The sequence below is a fragment of the Rhagoletis zephyria genome, unplaced genomic scaffold (assembly GCF_001687245.7).
Source record: "Rhagoletis zephyria isolate East Lansing unplaced genomic scaffold, Rhagoletis_zephyria_1.1 Rzeph_scaffold_00012, whole genome shotgun sequence".
Classification (NCBI taxonomy): domain Eukaryota; kingdom Metazoa; phylum Arthropoda; class Insecta; order Diptera; family Tephritidae; genus Rhagoletis; species Rhagoletis zephyria.
Genome location: NW_016157096.1, coordinates 883,989 through 903,231, shown reverse-complemented (window position 1 = coordinate 903,231; position 19,243 = coordinate 883,989). Strand labels below are relative to the sequence as shown.

Here is a 19,243-nt window from a genome sequence, read left to right as displayed (position 1 = left end):
TAAAATAAAAAAAAAACAGCTCAACTCTGCCAAGAACGAGGCTGTACCGCTGGTAATCGCTGGCGGCGGTGGCGGTCTCGGCATTGGACAATACATCGATGAAGACTTTCAGCATGGACAAAAGCCCAACCCGATTCGTCTCGGCGTTACTGGCCAAATTCATGGCGAGCAAGTAAATCTGAAAACCGCAGGCCCAGGTGGCGGCTGGCGCGCCAAAGCCGATCAAGCGCTGAGTCCCAAGTATGGCGCTGCCTTGCTGCAGGGCGGCCGCGGTGGCCACTCGTGCTACGTCGAAGTGATGGGCAACAATGGCAGCGCGGTAAACAAGCATGGACAAGGTGGTTTTGGTGGCGGTGGTGGCGGCTGCAATACTGGTGGCGGCGGTGGCGGCTATGCGGGCGGCGATGTTTATCTCAATGAATCGAATGGGGAGGGTGGCACATCGTTCATCAGCACCAGTCGCAGTTTGAAGGAGTTGAACATTGTTTATGAGGGTGCGAGCAGCGGCTCTGGTTCGGTCATTATCATACCGGCGATCGAGGGTTGCGGTTGTGATTATCGTTGCATAGCATTGGATGAATATCGGACGTCGGTACGTTGCATATGTCCGGATGGCTGGCGATTGAAGCGCGATAACCAAACGGCGTGTGAGGGTAAGTTGTTTGGGGTGTGGTGTTAAATACTTTGAGGCGTCAGTTAATAAGTGTCATTTTTTTCTACAACCACAGTGATTTCCGACGAGCGTATACCATTCTCATATCTCATTGGATTTTTCATTTTCCTGGTTGTGCTATTGGGCGCTGCGCTTACTGCGCTCATCATTATTTTGTGTAAGTAGAAGGGATAGATAAACCTTACCAACCAGTAGGCAAGAGCTCTATTCGTACATACATATACGCAGCTACCCTTGTCGTTTTCTTGATTCCCCATTTTTTTGACAATTTTTTTTCGCTTTTTCAGACAATCGCTATCAGCGTAAAAAGCAGGCCAAGCTCCGCCACAAAATGCTACTCGAACAGGATCTACAACTCAGTCGTTTGCGCCACAATATCGATGATTCTAATCTGACTAACTTCAATCCCAATTATGGCTGCGATGGCATACTAAATGGACAAATCGATGTAAAACAGCTGCCGCAAATAGCACGCGAAAGCTTGAGGCTCGTGAAGTAAGCAAAAACAAGTTCTTAATCGAATTGCAGATTTTTCTAAAACTATTTTGCTTTTTTAATCATTTGCTCATGCACTCGTACTCTTGCTATATTTTTCTCTCTCTTTTTATACATCACTCTGGACCTACATTTCTCTCTCCTTTGCTTTGCTCTTGCTATCTATTTCTCTCGCTCTTTATACATCACTCTCGCTCTACACTTCTCTCTCCTTTGCTTTGCTCTCTCTTATCTCTCTCTGCCACTACTTCTCTCTCTCTCTCTCTCTTAAACAGAGCACTCGGTCAAGGCGCCTTTGGCGAAGTCTACCAAGGACTTTATCGCGCACGCGACAACGACACCGTCGAAATGCCAGTGGCCGTTAAAACCCTGCCCGAAATGTCCACACGTCAAGCAGAGGAGGACTTCCTCATGGAGGCTGCTATCATGGCGAAATTCCATCATCCCAATATGGTACATCTGCTTGGCGTTTGCTTTGATCGACATCCACGTTTCATTGTGCTTGAGCTCTTGGCTGGTGGCGATCTGAAGAATTTCTTGCGTGAGGGACGCAACAAGCCCGAACGTCCGTCGGCACTCATAATGAAAGATCTCATCTTTTGTGCGCGCGATGTAGCCAGGGGTTGTCAATATATGGAGAGTAAGCGTTTCATTCATCGCGACATAGCTGCGCGCAATTGCTTGCTCAGCAGTAAAGGTCCCGGCAGAGTGGTGAAGATCGCCGATTTTGGCATGGCGCGTGACATTTATCGCAGTGACTATTATCGAAAGGGTGGTAAGGCTATGTTGCCGATTAAGTGGATGCCACCAGAGGCATATGTGGATGGCATATTCACCGCCAAGACAGATGTGTGGTCATTTGGTGTGCTGCTGTGGGAGGTAAGTGCTGTGTAGAAGCGCGTTAGGAGACCTTAGTCTATGAAATTTTTACTTTTACAGGTCTTCAGCTTAGGCATGATGCCATATCCAGGTTTACAAAACCCTGAAGTCATGAAATTGGTTGCTAATGGCGGACGTCTTGGCGCACCACCTGGCTGCCCGACAACGATCTATCGCATTATGGCTGATTGCTGGAATCCCACACCAGAAGATCGCCCCAACTTTACTAATCTACTAGAGCGGATTATGGAGTGTGCGCAGGCAAGTGCAAAACAAAATAATAGTTGAAAAGGCGTTGGAACGCCAAAAAGCTTTTATTTCTAACTTTTCGAAATTTGTTCTAACAAAATATTTTGTGCTCATCCCCCTACAGGACGAGGCCCTCATGGAGTCCCCACTGCCGCCAAGTATCTTTCGTCCGCTCTCAACCGATCGCGATCAGTTGGCAGCCGTACGTCCACCCGGAAACGAAGAGTTTTGCTTACCAATGCCCCACACATCCGACTACCTAATACCGCTTCCCAGCGGTGCAAGTGTCGGCCTAATTGCAAACATGGACTACGCCAGCTCGATTGCTGGCGCACACAATCTCAACCCAAGTGTAGCCACCACCTCGACCGCATGCAGCGCCAATATCTGCACACCGCCAGCTGTCGCATCGCCCGATGCACCCAATGTTGCATTCAACCTGGACGCAGGCGGTATGAGCGGCACAGACTGCTGGGAAACTTCCTTCATTTTACCAAACTCGAAGAGCGATCAACCTTTGCTGAGTGGCGCCGTAGGTGGTACAGCGGCTCCGCCATCCACCAACGATTCACAGCGCAGCATTAATGGTGTCACCGCAAACGGACCCATTACGGTGACTGCGGGCAATTTGGGTAGTGGACATAGCAGCAGCAGTCAACATTCACCAATAATGCACAACGGCATCAATGGCATCAAGATGAACAGGCTCAATCACAACAATAACAACAACAGCAACAACAATAATAATCATCATCATCAACATCATCAGCAGCAACATATTGAGGCCGAGGAGGCGAAGCTTATAAGCTTAGATACACCACAACCGACGCCGACCACAATACAGCCGCCACTGTCATTCTCCTCGCAACTGGATGGCATAACACTCGATCCGGCGGCGCTCAGCAAAAGTCTGCAGCAGCACAAGATGGGTGGAGCAGGCGTAGGCACCGGTGTTGGCGGCATCGGCGTCAATAAATCCGCTGCTTCGTCATCCTATGCCAACGTACAGATGATGCCGTCGTCGGTGAAGGCGGCGCCAACGTCCCATAAAATGGCCGGCGCCGCTGGCATTGATATGAGCAAGGAGCTGCCAAACGGTGCAGGTGGTAATGGCGGTGGAGAGAAGTTGAATGGCATGCTTGATGCAACGCTGCATAATGGACCGTCCAGCGGTGTGGTTCCGAATGGCGTGGCAACTGTAAATGGTAATGGCGTCGGCGGAGGTGGCAGCAGCGCGGTGGCTGTCGATACGGTACCATTCACAATACAAGGCTACAGTGACCGTTACAAGGATAATCATGCCGAGATCAGCTGTTAGACAGCTGAATGTAATTGGAAAGTAGAAGCTATGTATACAAACAGCTGTCTAACGGCCGACAACAGCTGAGGCAGTGAGTGCACACAGCTGTTGAACGGCGCGACGACTGATCACCGATGACGGCAGCGACTGTGGTAGCGGCTGCGTAAAACGCAGCTGGCAAAGGGTCAGTGCGGTGTACGGGGTGTGTTGGTTGTATTGTATTTAATTTTCACACACAAAAAAAATATGTATTTATAAGAAAAATATTTAGTAAAAAAATATAAAATAAATGTATGTTAAAAATAAGCAAGTAGAAAGGTTATGTCATTAGTTTAAGTAACTGAAGACAACGGGACCAAATAATTAATAAAAAAAGGAAAAACAAAAGCAGCAACAAAGCAGAACTGGCTGATTTTTATGTAAAATAAATTTAAATACGTTAATATTTATATTTAATAGAGTAAGTACATACATGTGTATGTGTGTATGTGTAAAATAAATACACAAGTAGACAAAGGCAAACTGAAAATGACAGTGAATTTAAGCAAAAAGAGCTAAAACAAACAATAAAAATAAATTTCAGATATGTATGTATGTGCACTATAAAGTAAATAAAATAAAAATAACTAAGCATAGCTGAGTTAGTTTTAAGTGAATATATATAGTTTACATGCATATAACAAACGGATGTATAATTAAAAAAGAGTATAATTATAAACGAAAAAACTGCAACTAAAATTAAAAAAAAAATAAAAAATTAATAAAGTAAGCTAAAGTTTTTAAGTTTTATGTAGAGTGTGTGTGCATAGCGTAGCTTATTTGTATATTAAAATGTGTGAAAAATGCATAAAAATAATTTGTTAATGATTTTTTTAGAATGAAAGTGGAAAATGAGCTGCAAAACAGGGGAGAGCAAATGGTGCGTAAGTTTATAAAAGAAAAAATTATAATAAATTTAATACCACACAGTTAAAAATACGGCATAAATATCACAGTTGATGAATTGGAAAGGCACAGACTTGCGAGCGGCTTAAATTTAAACGAGTGTACTCGTAGTGAATTTATGTACATATAAGTAGTTTTGAAAGCTAGAAAAATACAAAATTAGTTGTTAAAAACATAACAACTTATCGAAAATGGAATTTCAGCGTTTTTAATTAATTATAAATTTTCAAAACATGGCGAAAATCGCTGAAATTGCTAAGGAAAGTGCGAGCGTGCACGCAGATAAGCAGCGAGAGCAGCAATTTGAAGCATAAAACATATAAAAAAATTTAATGACATATTATAAAATTAAATTAATTAAATAACCCATAAAACTACATATAATGCTTGTAAAAAGTAAATGTGCTTGAGTGATATACATACATACATAATTATTTATGTTGATGCATTAAATGTTTATAAGGAATGAAAAAAATAAATAAATTTTAAGCCAAAAAATCAATGAAACAATAATTTAGCAAAATATTGTGTGTACATATAATAAAATTATACAAAAACATTTAAACCAAAACTGTTTTAAAATTGAAAATTAAGTTTGCAAAAATATTAATGAGAATTTAATTGTTGGCAGATAAACAAACAAAAATATAAAAATACAGAAACTTAACAAAAAAATAAACACACGCTAAACAAAAAGTAATAAACAGAGCTAAAATATAACTACAGTAAAAAAAAATATTGACAAATATTGATTGAAAAAACACACAATTCAATGTGCAATACATTAAAAACAGAGTTTAAAAAGCTTAAAAAATTAACCATGAGTGAGAGCGTGTTAGAAAAATATTAAAAATTAATAAAAATAAATAAGGCGACATTAACTAAATTAGTACATAAAACAGAGGAAAGGAGTAATGCTGTCTCTGGTGTTAGTTCTATTTGATGTTGAATATTTCTGTCTCGAATAACTTGTTTGGGTATGTCGTGTAGTTTTTTAGAGATTAAATTTTTTTCGTTTTTTTCTTTTAAAATTTCCTTTGAATTCAACTTGTCAGGAGTTGAAATTCACTCGGAAGAGAATTGCAGAACCTGTCTGAATGAAAATTAAGGTTTACTGTACGAATTAAATAAAATGTTAAGCGTTTTGGTATCGATGTTACTTTGACGATCCCGCCGTTATTATTTCACTCCATTCTTACATAATTTCATGGTTAGATTAGGTTTTTGGTGGCTATTCTCATACGAACCGCTTTGGTTCGTAGTTGATTCAGACCGTACGCCTAGTTGCCCGGAATCGAAAATTCAAATGAAAATTTCCACTTTGATGACGAATTATTATATTCTTTATGAATTTTATTACAAAACTCATGAAAACTCTGTTGTGAATTGGATCACTTTGTTCTAAATAAATTACATCTTCTCCTGGCAGTTAAAAATAAAATATACGGAAGGGTGGTCCTTAAATTATCCACATATAAATTTTATGCTACGTAAAAAATAAAGGCATCCGCGAAAATTTTGAACTTTTAAAAAAAATTTTTGGGGTTTGCTACCAGGGTTTGCAAAATTTAAATTTTTTAAATCGCCAAAATTTGACAAAATCGTCACTTGCAATCTGAAAAATTTTACATATTATTGAAACGTATTCATATAAATTCATAGACTTGCTTAGTCGTAACTGGTAAAGGTCAAAATTTTGTCGAATTTTTATGATTTTTAAAAAATAATTCAAAATTTGCAAACCCTGGCAGCGGCTCCTATATTTGCTTTCTTTAATTTTGTATTAAAATTTTCGCGGATATCTTTATTTTGTACATAACACAAAAACTGGGTTGCCCGATGTTATTGACATTGTTAAGCACCACCTTAATGCACGGTCATTCGAGAATGGGAATCCCACTTACAGAAGTCGTTTCAATGTCAGTATAACTTCTAAACAAACGCTATTCAATCCAGCAACATTTCACATTTCTTCTCAGATTTTATTTAAGTTATTTGATTGAATTTATTAAATTTTTTACTTTCCGTATCCCAAAACACTAACAGTTCATTTCCACCAAGTCTTAACTGCAGTTTATGTCTATTGGAAGAAGGAGATTCTAACTCGAATGGGGTAATTGCTCATAATAAGTACAAGTTGGCGATCACCCTATGTTTAAATTCTTGGAACTTACCTGAGCTCTTCACTGCAGTTAAACCTTCGGTGGAAATAAGGTATAAACGAGATACTGAAAAATTATATGCAATAGTGTTTATCTTGTGAAGCTCTGTAAGTATCAATGATTTGCTCAGAAATATATACATATACATATGTATTTGTTTGTTTGTAAGTACAAAAAAAACATTGAAAAAAAATTGCAGAAACACCAGATATCCAAATGATAAGACACAATTGCAAAACACACAGAAAATATAAATAGCGTAAGCTAAGAATAATCAGTACAATAATAAACCTGCAAATAGAGATAAACATTAAGTAAAACTCACAGTTGATGACAAAATAATTAATACAATTTAGTTAAAGAACGAAATAAATAATGAATAAAATATGTATATTAAAATCATGCATAATAATTTGAAGTGAATCAAACTATTTATCTTCAGGACTTGAAATAGAAATTGCAGAAAAAGTTAATTCCATATTTGGTTGTTTTGTTTTATTCTTTTTAATTAATGGCTTTCAGTCCCTTTTTTTTAAATAATCCAAGATAATTTAATTCATCAAATGTCAAAAAAATGTGTGTCATATTTTTCTGCGTGAGGTTTTTTATATATATATTTTTTCTTCAACTCAAGGATTACTCTACGTTTTCCTCCTCATATCCCTCAGCTAAACAGCCTCATTGCGAATATTATATCGGGTACAGGTCGTTATTCGAGCGTCAAGTCGTATGGAAAATTCCATGGCATTGCCTAAAATTTCGATTCGAGTAGTGCATTAACACGGGAAACTTGACAACACTGGATAGTATTTGATGAAATTCGCCATGTACCTATTTTAGCACGACATCAGGCAATGCTAATGTTTTCGAGTCGTGCAATTTAGTGTAATTTATGAGTTACATGTCTTAACCGTGGTTAATGTTTCATTTGGATGGTCATAAGCTTCGTCAATAGCTTGGAGTTGTAACTTCTTGTACAGGTTTTGGCGTATCGGAGTTCAGATGAGTAATCCGAATGGGCTCTTTTATAAATACACTCTTCTATTCTTCACTTTTCACTTATAGTATGCGTGTAGTTCTACAGGAAGCAGGGGTTCTGGCCTAAAGATCGAGTAGCTGCTGCTTTCCATGCCAGTTTGTTAGCCTCCTCGTTTATATCACAAATATTCAATTTTTTTCTGTATATACAACAATTTTAAAAATTCGAAAATTTTTATGAGGACGACCCTAATGTGTTTTGCATACACCCTTATGTTCATACATATGCATGTATATATATCAAAGAAGCAAAAGTTATCGCACTATTATTCCCACGCGTACTGACATGTTCTAACATGTTTCATATATTTATGTCTTTTTGTATATTTTTATAGTTTATTTAAGTCTTTAGTTTTATTTACACACTCAATTCTAAATTAATTTAGTTGTATGCGTCACAATAAACAAAATCCGAAGCATTTGTGGGTTGTATTTCAAAAGGCGCGAAAATTAAAAAAAAAAACTAAATAAAAAGTAAATGCTTTTGCTGAATTAACGTGCATGATGTTTTTGAAATTACAAACTTCGGGCATCTTTAATACATATTTACATGCATATAAGATGATTTGGTTTCTATTTTTTATTATTTTTTACATATATATTGCGGTATTATTTTGTTACTATTCTGCAATATTAACCAATAAAATATAATATTTTCATGCACTCACGCTTTTTTCTTAGTTTTTTTTTGCTGCCGATAATTGTATGGTTGTATTTAACTGGCATTTTATAAAAATTGTGTGAGTTTCAATGACCTTAGAAAAATATACGAGAATTTAAATATAAAAAAAAACAATTGACTGCTTAAAATATATTTCTTATAAAATAAAATGTTTAAAAACTTATTTTATTTAAAATATTTTTACAATATTATAACATTTATGTACGAGTATCTGTAGCGGCATTAAGATTGATCATTAATAGTATATTCCGTCGTAGTACATATGCATGTTATTTATGTAAGAAATTATGTAAAAAAAATGTATTAGTTCATAAGCTAAAAACAATAAAAACACAAAATGTGTATGAAACAAAGTGCAAGTAGAAAAATATTTTTTTAGTGCTGTAGTGTGCATTTTTACGTTAAAAACACTGTTGACATTTCATACTTAATGCGAGAGTTTGGTGCTGGTTACAGGGTAATGACAACCGTGGGTGTTGGAAAAATACTTTTTAATGAAAATTTGAACGCAATAAATTAAATACAAATTTCCACCTTTTGTAAATTTTTGTTGTTTTTTCACAAAAAAAAACTTTAAAAATGGGCTCAAGCCAAGGCACATTGAATAGGTAGTATTAGTAGGGTAGCTGATTTGATTTTTTCTTTAATTATTTGGTCTCAAAATGTCAAATATTTTAATTTTTTTCTCACCAAAATTCTAAATTTCTAAAACCTATTTGCATGTGAAACATTCTATTCGAGAAGCAAGCAATTTTACTAAGATATTTAGAAAGCTGAAACAATTTATATTTTCCAATTTAAATCTTTTACATCTTATTTTTTTGTAGTTCAGAACAGTTTTGACACTTTCGATACCAGAAGCAACAACAAAATACACGCAAATATTGTTTTTGCTCTAATGCTACTAACTGTTCGGTATGCCTTGGCTCAAGCTCAGCAAAATTGTTGACAAAAACTTCTTTTATTTTTGAATAAGTAGATTTTTTAGTGAACATTTTTTTTCAGAATAATAATAATCAAATGGTCGTTGGGCAGTGGTCTTTGAAACATTTATTTTTAATATAAGATAAATTTAAAATTTTTTTTTTTCATTTATTTACCAACTTTAGGCTGAAAGGATTCTTTTAATTTAGTTGTATAATTTTAGCAAGAGATTTTTAAGGTTTTCTTTGAAAAATATTCTTAAAATAAAGTTTGACCACAAAAGCTAACAAAACAAATTTTTCCCCCACTGTTTATAAAATCGGACCACATATTTTCAAACAAATTTGTTTTTTTTTAACTTGTCGTTTGGCAGCAAAGCTGAAAAATATTTTTTTTTGTTAATATTTTCAAAATATCGAGTGTGAAAGTTTTAGCAATAATTGGTTTTTACAGTTTTTTGAAAATATTTTTAAAAATACAAACACAAAACAAAAAAAAAATTACTCCAAATGCAATCGGTTTATTTTAAAAATATTTTTGCAGGAAAAAAATTTGGTTTTAAAACTATTTACTACTTTCAAATGGTTGTTTACAAGCAAAGCTGAGAAAATGTTGTTTTTTTTCGAAAAATTTTATCAATTGTATATTGCAAAAGTTTTTAAGTATATAGAAATTCACCTCACTGAAAAATGCACAATTGTGAATACAAAAATATTTGGTCATTTTCCTTTAAGTTTAATAAGTGAAAAACTCGAAATCCGAAACATTTTCGCCCTTTTCGAAATATTCGAGGTTTTTCCACTTTAAGGGTATTGAATTTATCATAAGGAGTTTAGTGTGAATTTTGTAAAAATTTTAGATTTATCGAATTAGAGTGGTTTGAAATTCGTGCCATAAAAATTAATAGTTGAATGCCTCTATTGCCAAATGGATTAACTCCACTTTTTGACAAATATTGAATTGCAAGAGTCAAAGCGCTTAAAAATATATATACATATTTATGTTAGCATTCTTTATTTTAATTTATATTATAAAGTGACTTTTAAAAAATATTGCACATTATTTGACCGCATCTCACAATTTTTTTAATGGAGTTCATCAAGTTGACAAGTGTAGCAGTCAAACCAAATTTTTTATCTTGTATTTTTGTTCTATGTTCATATAATTTAAATTATTTTTTTTCATTTTACTTCGTTTTATTTTTAATTTTTCTCGTTGTATTTCAGTCTTCTTTTTTTACCATACTTTTATTTTTTTGTATTGTGCTTTGTTTTAAAGTGTTTCGTTTACCTTATGCACTTTATTTCTTTTCCAGTATCTTTTTACTTTATTTTATTCATCTCTTTTTAATTTTTTAAATTTTACTCAATTTCAATTTGATTTTTGTTTAATTTAGTTTTTAAAATTATTACTTTTTTATTTATGTATTCTTTTAATTGTTTTAAGTCATTTAATTTTTTTTAAATACATTTTTATTTAATTTTTTATTTCCGAAAGTGCTCCCGAAAACATTAAATGCATTTTTGTAATTATGGCATCCGCAGTGAGACAGGATTTTTATGTATAAGCAAAAAAAAAATAGCAAAATTTTTTTCAAATATATTTTATTAATAGGTATTCATTTTTAATGTAAAAAGATTCGGAGTTTTGGTTGAATTCTTAAAATTTCTACCAAATATGTTCAAAGTTTTTTTTTTTTTTAGTTATTCAATTAGTTAATTGAATACTATGCAATAAACAAATTAAAACAATTTTAATACCAGCTTTTGTTACGTGCGTCAAGGTGCTATGTTTGATACTTCAGCAAAATGGTGCATTTGCCACAACTTCAAATTCTTTTATCTATCAAACACTCACAGGAAAGAGAAAAACCAAAAAACATGTACAAAAAAGTACATAAAATGCAAACAAAACACAACATTAGCAACGAAATTTTATACAAAAAAATTTTTGAAAATAAAAAGTAGTAAAAAATATAAATAATTTTTGGCGGTTTGAAAATTAATCTGTTAAACAGGTAAAATGCTTGTTTTATTACATTTTTAGTTTTAAGTGGGTGTTATTAAAAAAAAAAATATTTAAAAAAATTCGAATAGTTGGAAACGAAACATTGAAAAACGGAAATAAGAATTTCAAGTAAATACTGTTTAGGTTATTTATAAAGCAAAAATGTATAGGAAATAAGAAAATAAAATAATAAATACATAAATACATAAAAATGTACGAATAAGTGAAAAAAAAACTAAAAAAGAGAAAAAACACATACAAGCAACGCAAAGACTAGATATTCATTTTTTTTAACTAAAAGAAGGTAACAAAGTGAAAATGAAAGGGGGCGAAAAGAGAAAAATGTGTTGAAAGAAAGAAAGTAAATACGGGAGACCTGTATGTGTGAATAAGATTGTCAAAAAGACAGAAGATTAAAAAAAAAATGTAATTACAAAAAGTCAAAATGTAGCAAGCTTAAAGAGTAACCAAAAATTATTCTATTATTATTTCAAAAAATACGATAGTCGAAGATCCACAGAAATTCCATTTGAAGTTAAACTTGTAAAATATGGTTACTTCTGATTGAGCGTTAGAAAAACTTTATGCTGGTCACACTATATGAAACTGACCAATTTCCACAGTAAACATCACAAAAAAAACTTGATACAATAAATTAAGATTTCATGTTGGTATAATAATAAATAAAAGAAATTACATAAAAATACGCTAATTGCAGTAAAACTTACTGAGAATCGAAGCAAAAAAGTCCATTTAGTAATTAGTGTGTGAGATGAAGTCATAAGTTAGGGCAAGAGATTTTGAGTAAACAAAGTTTTTGTTTTATTTTAAATTAAGGCATAATACTATTTACGCGTAGACTTCCATGATTGTGAAATTAAATAAAATCAACTAAAGCAAAGAAATTTAAAGAGGAAATTAAAAAAATATATGTGTATAAAATAATAAAAATTAAACCAAAATGTTAATAGAAATTAATAAAAGTACAGTATATAATGCGAAAACAAATAACACGTTAAAAGAACTCAAATATTTATGCCGAATATTCAATGTAGAAAAAATGCTGATTGTAATTGTGGCGCTTGACAGAGATGCCACATTAGTTTTTAAACGGAAAATAATGATACTAAACACTAAGCACATACAGCATTATTTCTTAAAAATAAAATCACTGTATATATGCATACATACATACATACTTAAATAAAAAAACACACATACACACAAAATATAATAATGAAGAAAGTCTAAAAAATTTTAAAATGCAACCCTTTATTACAAATAAAGGCATTAAATTTAACCAATAATTGCATGCATTTTGAAAGATTAAACAAGCTCGAACACACACCAACATTTGCTCAACAACAACAACAATAAAAATGCAAACATGCGAGTGAAAATGTGCTCATAACATTATGCAAGAAGTTTGCTTATATAGTGAAAAAAATAAATAAATAAATATAGGGTACATATTGTAAGCAACAAGAAATATTACAGCCAGTAACTGTATTAAATAAGTATACAGGTATTTATTTGTATTATTAAAAGAAAGATAAATGTTTACAAAATTTTAGTTTAAACAAAAATAAAAATAAATACATATTTTAAGCGCATAGCATATGAACATACATACATACATTCAAAAAACGATGATGTGAACAAAAAAAATGAATACAAAAATAAATACAAAATTGTATCAAGAATTACATCTAAATGTGAAAATGGAAAATATGAATAAACAGAAAGTAATCATAATGTAATATTTCTGTTTTTTAAAGTATTTTTTTTTTCTCCGTGGGGTTAAACATTTTGACCGCTTGGGTGTACAGTAAACCGTACCACCTTACAAGCAAACAAGAAAAAAGTTCGCCGTACACCTCTGGGTCTAAATTATTTTTCCAAGGAAATTAAATTAAAAAAATATATATTTTTGACCGAACCTAAGAATCGCATTTCTACATTATTCGGTGACACCTAAATACATTCGGCACTAAAAAATTGTTTTAAAATAGTTCTACTGGAACAATTGATATACTTCCTCAGTAAAAGTTTAAATATATCTGGTGAGATTTAATTTACTGGAATTAGGGTGGTACGTTATGGTGATAGGAATTGAGATCTGATAGTGAAGTACTAGTAGAACGGAGTACTTGTAAATGAAAAATACGATTAAAGAAATGCGGTAAATAAGAATGGTATAATTTTCTCGAAAACCTATTATCTTAACAATAAAAGCTCTTATTTATGAAAAATGGTTTTTAAGCACAAAAAAGTGTATCCAATATTGGGCGCTTGTACTGAAAGGGTTAAGATCCGAAGATATGACAAAAAATGTTAAAAGGTAATCCCTACGTTCGGCCAAAAAAATAATAATAAACAAATTGAAGTTGTCCTGCAAAAAATATTTAACGGCGAACTTTTTTTCTGGTACGGTCTAGTGAACGTTTAAGATTGCGAATTTTTTATTTGTGACGTTGGCTGATTTTAGCGCGGGGGAGACGAAAATTTGTTTGATACTAAATCCTCTTGAAGTAAGATGTAACAACTTTTTTCTTTCATATAAGAAACGACTTCTAGTTCGCAATTTCAACCTTGGAGACATCTTTATTTTTAGAACTTGTATTTATTTGTTTCAAAATGTATGGTATTTAACCCAGAAACCTTGAAGCTTACCTGCGATAGCTACCCCAATATCTGATGAGGTCTTTTCCTTCCTAGAAGTCTGAGGCAATCAGTCAATTCTGACATTAATGACTTCCATTGCCGTTTGGAAGGACTAAAGCTCGATGATTGATCAGCTGTACTTGAATGTAAACGGCTACTTCTATCGTAAACGGCCCTTCAATTAATACCCTTTTCATATCACACTTTCTCGACCTACCGCTTAAGCTTGATGACAACGATCCAAATATTAGCAGATCTAACCAAAGCTACATATGTAAGTAAGTTTCGATGCCTCATCCGAGAAAGCAATTTTGATATATATCCTGTACTTGATGAGAAGCTCGACCAAACCTTGCCCACCGAATATTTATTTGTACACTTTTTATTACCGCAGGGTGAACAATGTAGTCCGTTCCAGTTCGAAACTAATAAGAGCGCCTGGCAACTTTTCTGATGTTAACAGTAGAGCTCGGATGTTACCATTTCACGACGAAGCTCAGTTAGTCCAAGTAGACATACCTCCTTCCAATTGGCTATTTTTGCATTTTACATACGGCTGTGATAGCTTTTTGCCTATTAGGTTGAGGTTAGGAAGAAAATCCAACACAATGTGCTAAATCGGAGAGTGTTATTCCAGAAAATTTATAGGGGGTTTCATTTAGTCTCACCGTACTAAGTACAGCGACGAAGTTCGCTACAGACCGGATGATAACATCGTGTGCCTTGTCCTTTCCACATGTCGTGCCGGCCAACAGCTGGAGAACTTTGATCCTACAGTGGAGGAAGTAGAGAGACAACACTGCTCCGTCAGTAAATTTCGATCGAAGAGCCGGCGAAGTTCCGAGAATTGGGATCGCTCCAAGAGCCGGCACCACTCCAAGAGTCGGCGCCGTTTGAAGAAAAGGCATCGATCTAGAAACAGCCGCCGTTCCAGCATCAGGCACCGTGAGGGGTCACTGGGTCTACACCGCAGATCTCCCAGTCGGACCTTACCAGCGTCACAGGAACCAGGGTGGCAGAGACAAGCTAACAGGCATCGTACGTGTAGACCCCCACCAATACCCCTGCCGAGTCAACCCGGCGCCTTTGATCACCACAACAGAGCTGGCGTTAGCGCATCGAGAGTCAATTGGTATCTCCGGTACCTGGGAGCAGGGGGAGGCACCCTAAGAAACCCGGGTTACGGGGGATGAACGTGAGCCTGATGAGCGTTGAACGCCTAAAAAGCTTGCTGTGGAGCTTTACTTTAAGTCCGACATAGTAGTTTCCAAGGCACATTAATTTAGCCTCGATACACTACTCTTTTCAGATCGGCTGAAACCGGTTTTTCAAGGGTGCGAAGTTTATCTCAGCAATTTCAGATGCCGAAAAATGCGGTATGTAGTGAAAAATTTCTTTTCCTAGGGGTATTCACACACGGAGCTTGGTATTCGGTAACACGGTTTTCGGTAATTTTTCACAATGTATTTAGTTTGTGTAAAATTATTTTAATATATTTGTACCGGTTGCCGAATTTTTGTGGTGGGAGCTTGATAATTTTCCTGGTAGTCAGTCAACTGCAATCAGCTGTTCTATATGTATCCAATTTTGCAACCGCACGCTGCCGAAAGGCATAACGCATATGAGTAAATAAAGTTCCTATAATTTTCTGTTACAATTAATTTTTTTATATTAAAAAAAAAGATAAGAATCAGCTGTTGATAAACGTAGTTTACCAGACTATAAAAATAAAGCTGAAAAGGTATGAACGTCCTGATAAAACTGCCAAGTACCAACTAGCAGTTTACCAAAACTCCTGAAATTAATGTGAAGACCCTTACCATATCTAGTTCTTCTTATGGGCCTTGGTAGATTCGAAGTTACCGATGTCAAGGTACATATTTAATCCAAAGCTTATATAAAACCGACTACCCACTTTATGATTACACTATAAGGTAGTTATTGCGAATGTCCTACACAGCAAGAAGAAGCATGCAATTAGAATTTTTATAAGCGATTTATTTAGTGGATGGATTGATTTTGTTGTGGTTTATTAATTAGTGACTAATGGTTTGAAAAAACAATTAATAATTAATGCAATTTGAAGAACGAAAAAGCATTGAAATAGCTTAAACTGTTTTTTAAGAGCAGCTGATGGATTTCACCAAACGTAAGTAGAGCTGTGAAAGAATATTTTCAGAATGCATTCGTCTATATTTGTTTACATATTTACGTCCGTTCTTGTTTATTTCTTAGTTAAGTCAAATTATTATTTCCTCGACGACAAAGCTTACACAGAGGATGACCTATTTGTCTACAATGTCACAGCGTATCAGTTACATGGCAAGGTAATTCAGTGACGCACTAATGTCGCATTAGAATGCTTAATTAACTATGCTAATATTTATAGGTCACCGAGTTGGAGCTTTATAAGTACTTTTCGCAATTCGGTGATGTACTCAAGGTGTATTTGAAGCGCGACAAACATGCCATAGGCACCACAGAACCGCCTATTGGCGTGGTCCATTTTGCACATCCACTGGCAGCCGCGAAGTAAGTATAAAAAAAATACACTTAATTAATCAAGCATGTGTTTAGATAATGGAATATATTCCCATTAATTATATGTATATGCGTGTGTACTTACATCTCTACTCATCTTACAATTTTTAGGTCGCTCCAACGCTCCTGCCATGAATTGCAGAAGAAGCGCTTCTTTGTTAATGCTTGCGAAAGTTGGGAGCAACCAGAAGCATATAAAGGTGGAGTTGACTTTAACGCACGCATTGCTACGCTGAATATAAATGGAGATTTGATTGATTTTTACACACCTGTACGCACCAGTATCTTACAACTGAATGATGAATGCCTAGAAGCAATTTGTCAATATTTGCCACTACGTGATCAGATACGTTTTTCACGCGTTTGTCGGCGCTTTCGTGATATTTTCAAGCATACCTGCAAATACGCTCCCAAAGTATTCAACATGACTCAATTAATCGGCATGACTTTATGGGATATACGTGAATTCTTTGAGATGGCTGGCGCTAATATAGAAGAGCTGAATGGTGCGGTGCCTTATAATTATCAAGATCGCATTGATTTTATTAGTGAGTTGAGTCCACGTGTGCGTCGTGTAAATCTCAACTGTAACAATGTAGAGTCAGCAAGCTTCTTGCGACTCTTGGAACGTTTTCATGCCGTTACCTATGTGGAATTGCACAACTTCTCGCTAAATGATAGCGCTGTGCTAGCCTTAAGAAAACTGCCCAATTTGGTTGCTTTGGTATTGGATCAGAGTTTCGAGTTGACGGGTAAGAATAATACTAGTCATTTTAAGGCGCATCTTATTTAATTATATTCTTGTTATTTATATTCGAACTGTGCACTTACAGGCAAAAATCTAAGTAAATTATATCAGCTACATGAGCTAAGCCTTTATGGCTGCGAAAATGTGCAAACTAGCCACTTTATCGATATCTGCAAGTGCTTATTTAATTTGCGTTGCTTAGATATACGTCATTGTAAAATGCTCACATCTCGCGCCTACACCGAAATGGTGCGAAACTGTCGTCAATTGGAACAACTTAAAATCTCTTGCGAAAAGGAGGTAAATTATGATTGTGTCGCACAACTACATTCCTTGCGTCAACTCTCGGTGCATTCATTCGGGGCTGTGCGCGAAACTTTATTCATAGCATTATCGGCACATAAGTCACAGCAGCTTGACCTACTCGAGTTATCAGCAAGGAATTGCATCACACACGAAGGCGCCATTTATCTATCAAGGCTGCAGAAGCTACGCAAATTAATCTGTCCAAATAATGACAATCTAACCGATGAGTGTCTCTTCGAATTCGCCGAACGTCTGCCGCTGCTAGAAGAGCTTGATATACATAATTGCCGCGCGGTAACAAATATCGGACTTTTGGTGCTGCTGCGCCGTTGTACGCACCTCAAATGTGTCAATATTGAGCAATGTGAGGGTATAACCGATGATTTCGTTTACGATGCCTGCGATGTGCTGAAACAGGGTAGATGGGAATGTGATGAGCCGGTGTTGTTTCGTATCGCGGGCACTAGTGTACATGAAGCTGTGGTTAAGGTAAGTTGGTGGATTTTTTTTTACAGATTGTGTTTTTATTGCTGTGTTTCATATATTCAGGATTTATCATGTGCAGACGTTGGTCGTTTGCTGCGTTTTACTTTAATCGAAGAGAGTTCCTAGTTAAACGCTGGCGGTAGAATTCGAATGATTTCTAGACTAACGACCAAAGGTTAAGTAGAGGAAATATTTGAAATATTACATGCGCAGTAAAAACAGACAAAGATATTCGTCACGATGTTCATGGGAAAGCATTTAAAAGACATTAAATTAATACATTAAAAAAATATGTTATATCAACGAAAGAAAAAAATGATTCAAAGAAAAGATACACAACGCACATACCGACAGCGAAATATATTTTGGGGAGTGTTGCTGGAGTGACAGTCCTTGGCCAGATATAAATCTGGGTCGTTCCGGTTACGTAGACCCGACTGTCGTGGGAACACTCCCCAAAATGTCTTTGGGGAATTTGTATGCTGCTACAACAACAACAACAGCGAAATATATCGCACGTTAAATAATAGAGAGTTATTTAAAATAAGGATTTGGTGACAAAACGAAATCAAAGTTTGATAAATTCATATTATGGGTATACAAAAGTATAAAAAGTTAGAAAGACACATCTTCACCATATTTGGGAAGTTTAATAATCTGTTAGACTTAACAGATTCTCTTTACGAAGCTTATTAATTGTATGAAAAAATATCCAAAAACGTAAATTTTGATTTAATTCTCTATATTAGGAAACGTGCGAAATTATCACTGGATTATCTTAAAATTTTAACTACAAAATGCTTTATTGTTGTTTTAGAGCTAAAGAGAATGAGTAGTTCACGATTTTAATACTTGGTTGTTATAACTAACTTGTAAAATGTTTAAATATTTATTAACATTATTCGTGTTTGCAAAGACCTACTGAACATGAAAACACTTTGATAATAATTAAGTGCGAAACCATTATTTTGTTGTCCAAATCCATTCTATTGTATTAGTATTATATTCCACTATCTAAGCTATTCGAAAAGAAGACATTTCGAAGCCAAATCATTTCTTGAAACTAAGCATATACAACCAATGGAAATTCGACTTTTAATTGTGATCCAGCTCCTTTGTGTGCTAAGCGTGAACCTAAAAATAC

The 19,243-nt window shown here is 34.7% G+C and overlaps 2 protein-coding genes across 4 annotated transcripts in view; both read left to right on the top strand.

Moving 5' to 3' along the window:
* Window positions 1-5,024, top strand: part of Alk (Anaplastic lymphoma kinase) — a 50,347-nt gene extending 45,323 nt beyond the window's left edge. The window contains exons 10-15 of one of the 2 annotated variants that reach the window (XM_017611022.1): window positions 20-653; window positions 729-830; window positions 961-1,168; window positions 1,444-2,047; window positions 2,108-2,308; window positions 2,421-5,024. In XM_017611022.1, coding sequence (XP_017466511.1) covers window positions 20-653; window positions 729-830; window positions 961-1,168; window positions 1,444-2,047; window positions 2,108-2,308; window positions 2,421-3,614 — 2,943 coding nt within the window. In that variant the 3' untranslated portion in view covers window positions 3,615-5,024. The remainder of the gene's footprint in view (window positions 1-19; window positions 654-728; window positions 831-960; window positions 1,169-1,443; window positions 2,048-2,107; window positions 2,309-2,420) is intronic. The other variant, XM_017611013.1, reaches the window with a different exon arrangement.
* Window positions 5,025-15,984: 10,960 nt separating this feature from the next.
* LOC108359242 (uncharacterized) lies at window positions 15,985-18,457 on the top strand. 2 transcript variants are annotated; one of them, XM_017611003.1, is made up of 7 exons: window positions 15,985-16,167; window positions 16,254-16,345; window positions 16,408-16,550; window positions 16,671-17,311; window positions 17,393-18,102; window positions 18,163-18,257; window positions 18,292-18,457. In XM_017611003.1, exons 1-6 carry the CDS (start codon window positions 16,152-16,154, stop codon window positions 18,223-18,225), a joined length of 1,665 nt encoding a protein of 554 aa, XP_017466492.1. In that variant the 5' UTR covers window positions 15,985-16,151; the 3' UTR covers window positions 18,226-18,257; window positions 18,292-18,457. The 2 variants fall into 2 exon arrangements, with proteins under 2 accessions (XP_017466492.1, XP_017466487.1); XM_017610998.1 differs by having other exon boundaries at window positions 18,163-18,457.
* Window positions 18,458-19,243: the final 786 nt, after the last annotated feature.

Excerpts from the sequence above, each read along its gene's own strand:
- LOC108359242 (XM_017611003.1), top strand. Across the intron at positions 16,346-16,407 it reads CGTATCAGTTACATGGCAAG|GTCACCGAGTTGGAGCTTTA; the intron begins GTAATTCAGTGA and ends TAATATTTATAG. Across the intron at positions 16,551-16,670 it reads CATCCACTGGCAGCCGCGAA|GTCGCTCCAACGCTCCTGCC; the intron begins GTAAGTATAAAA and ends TACAATTTTTAG.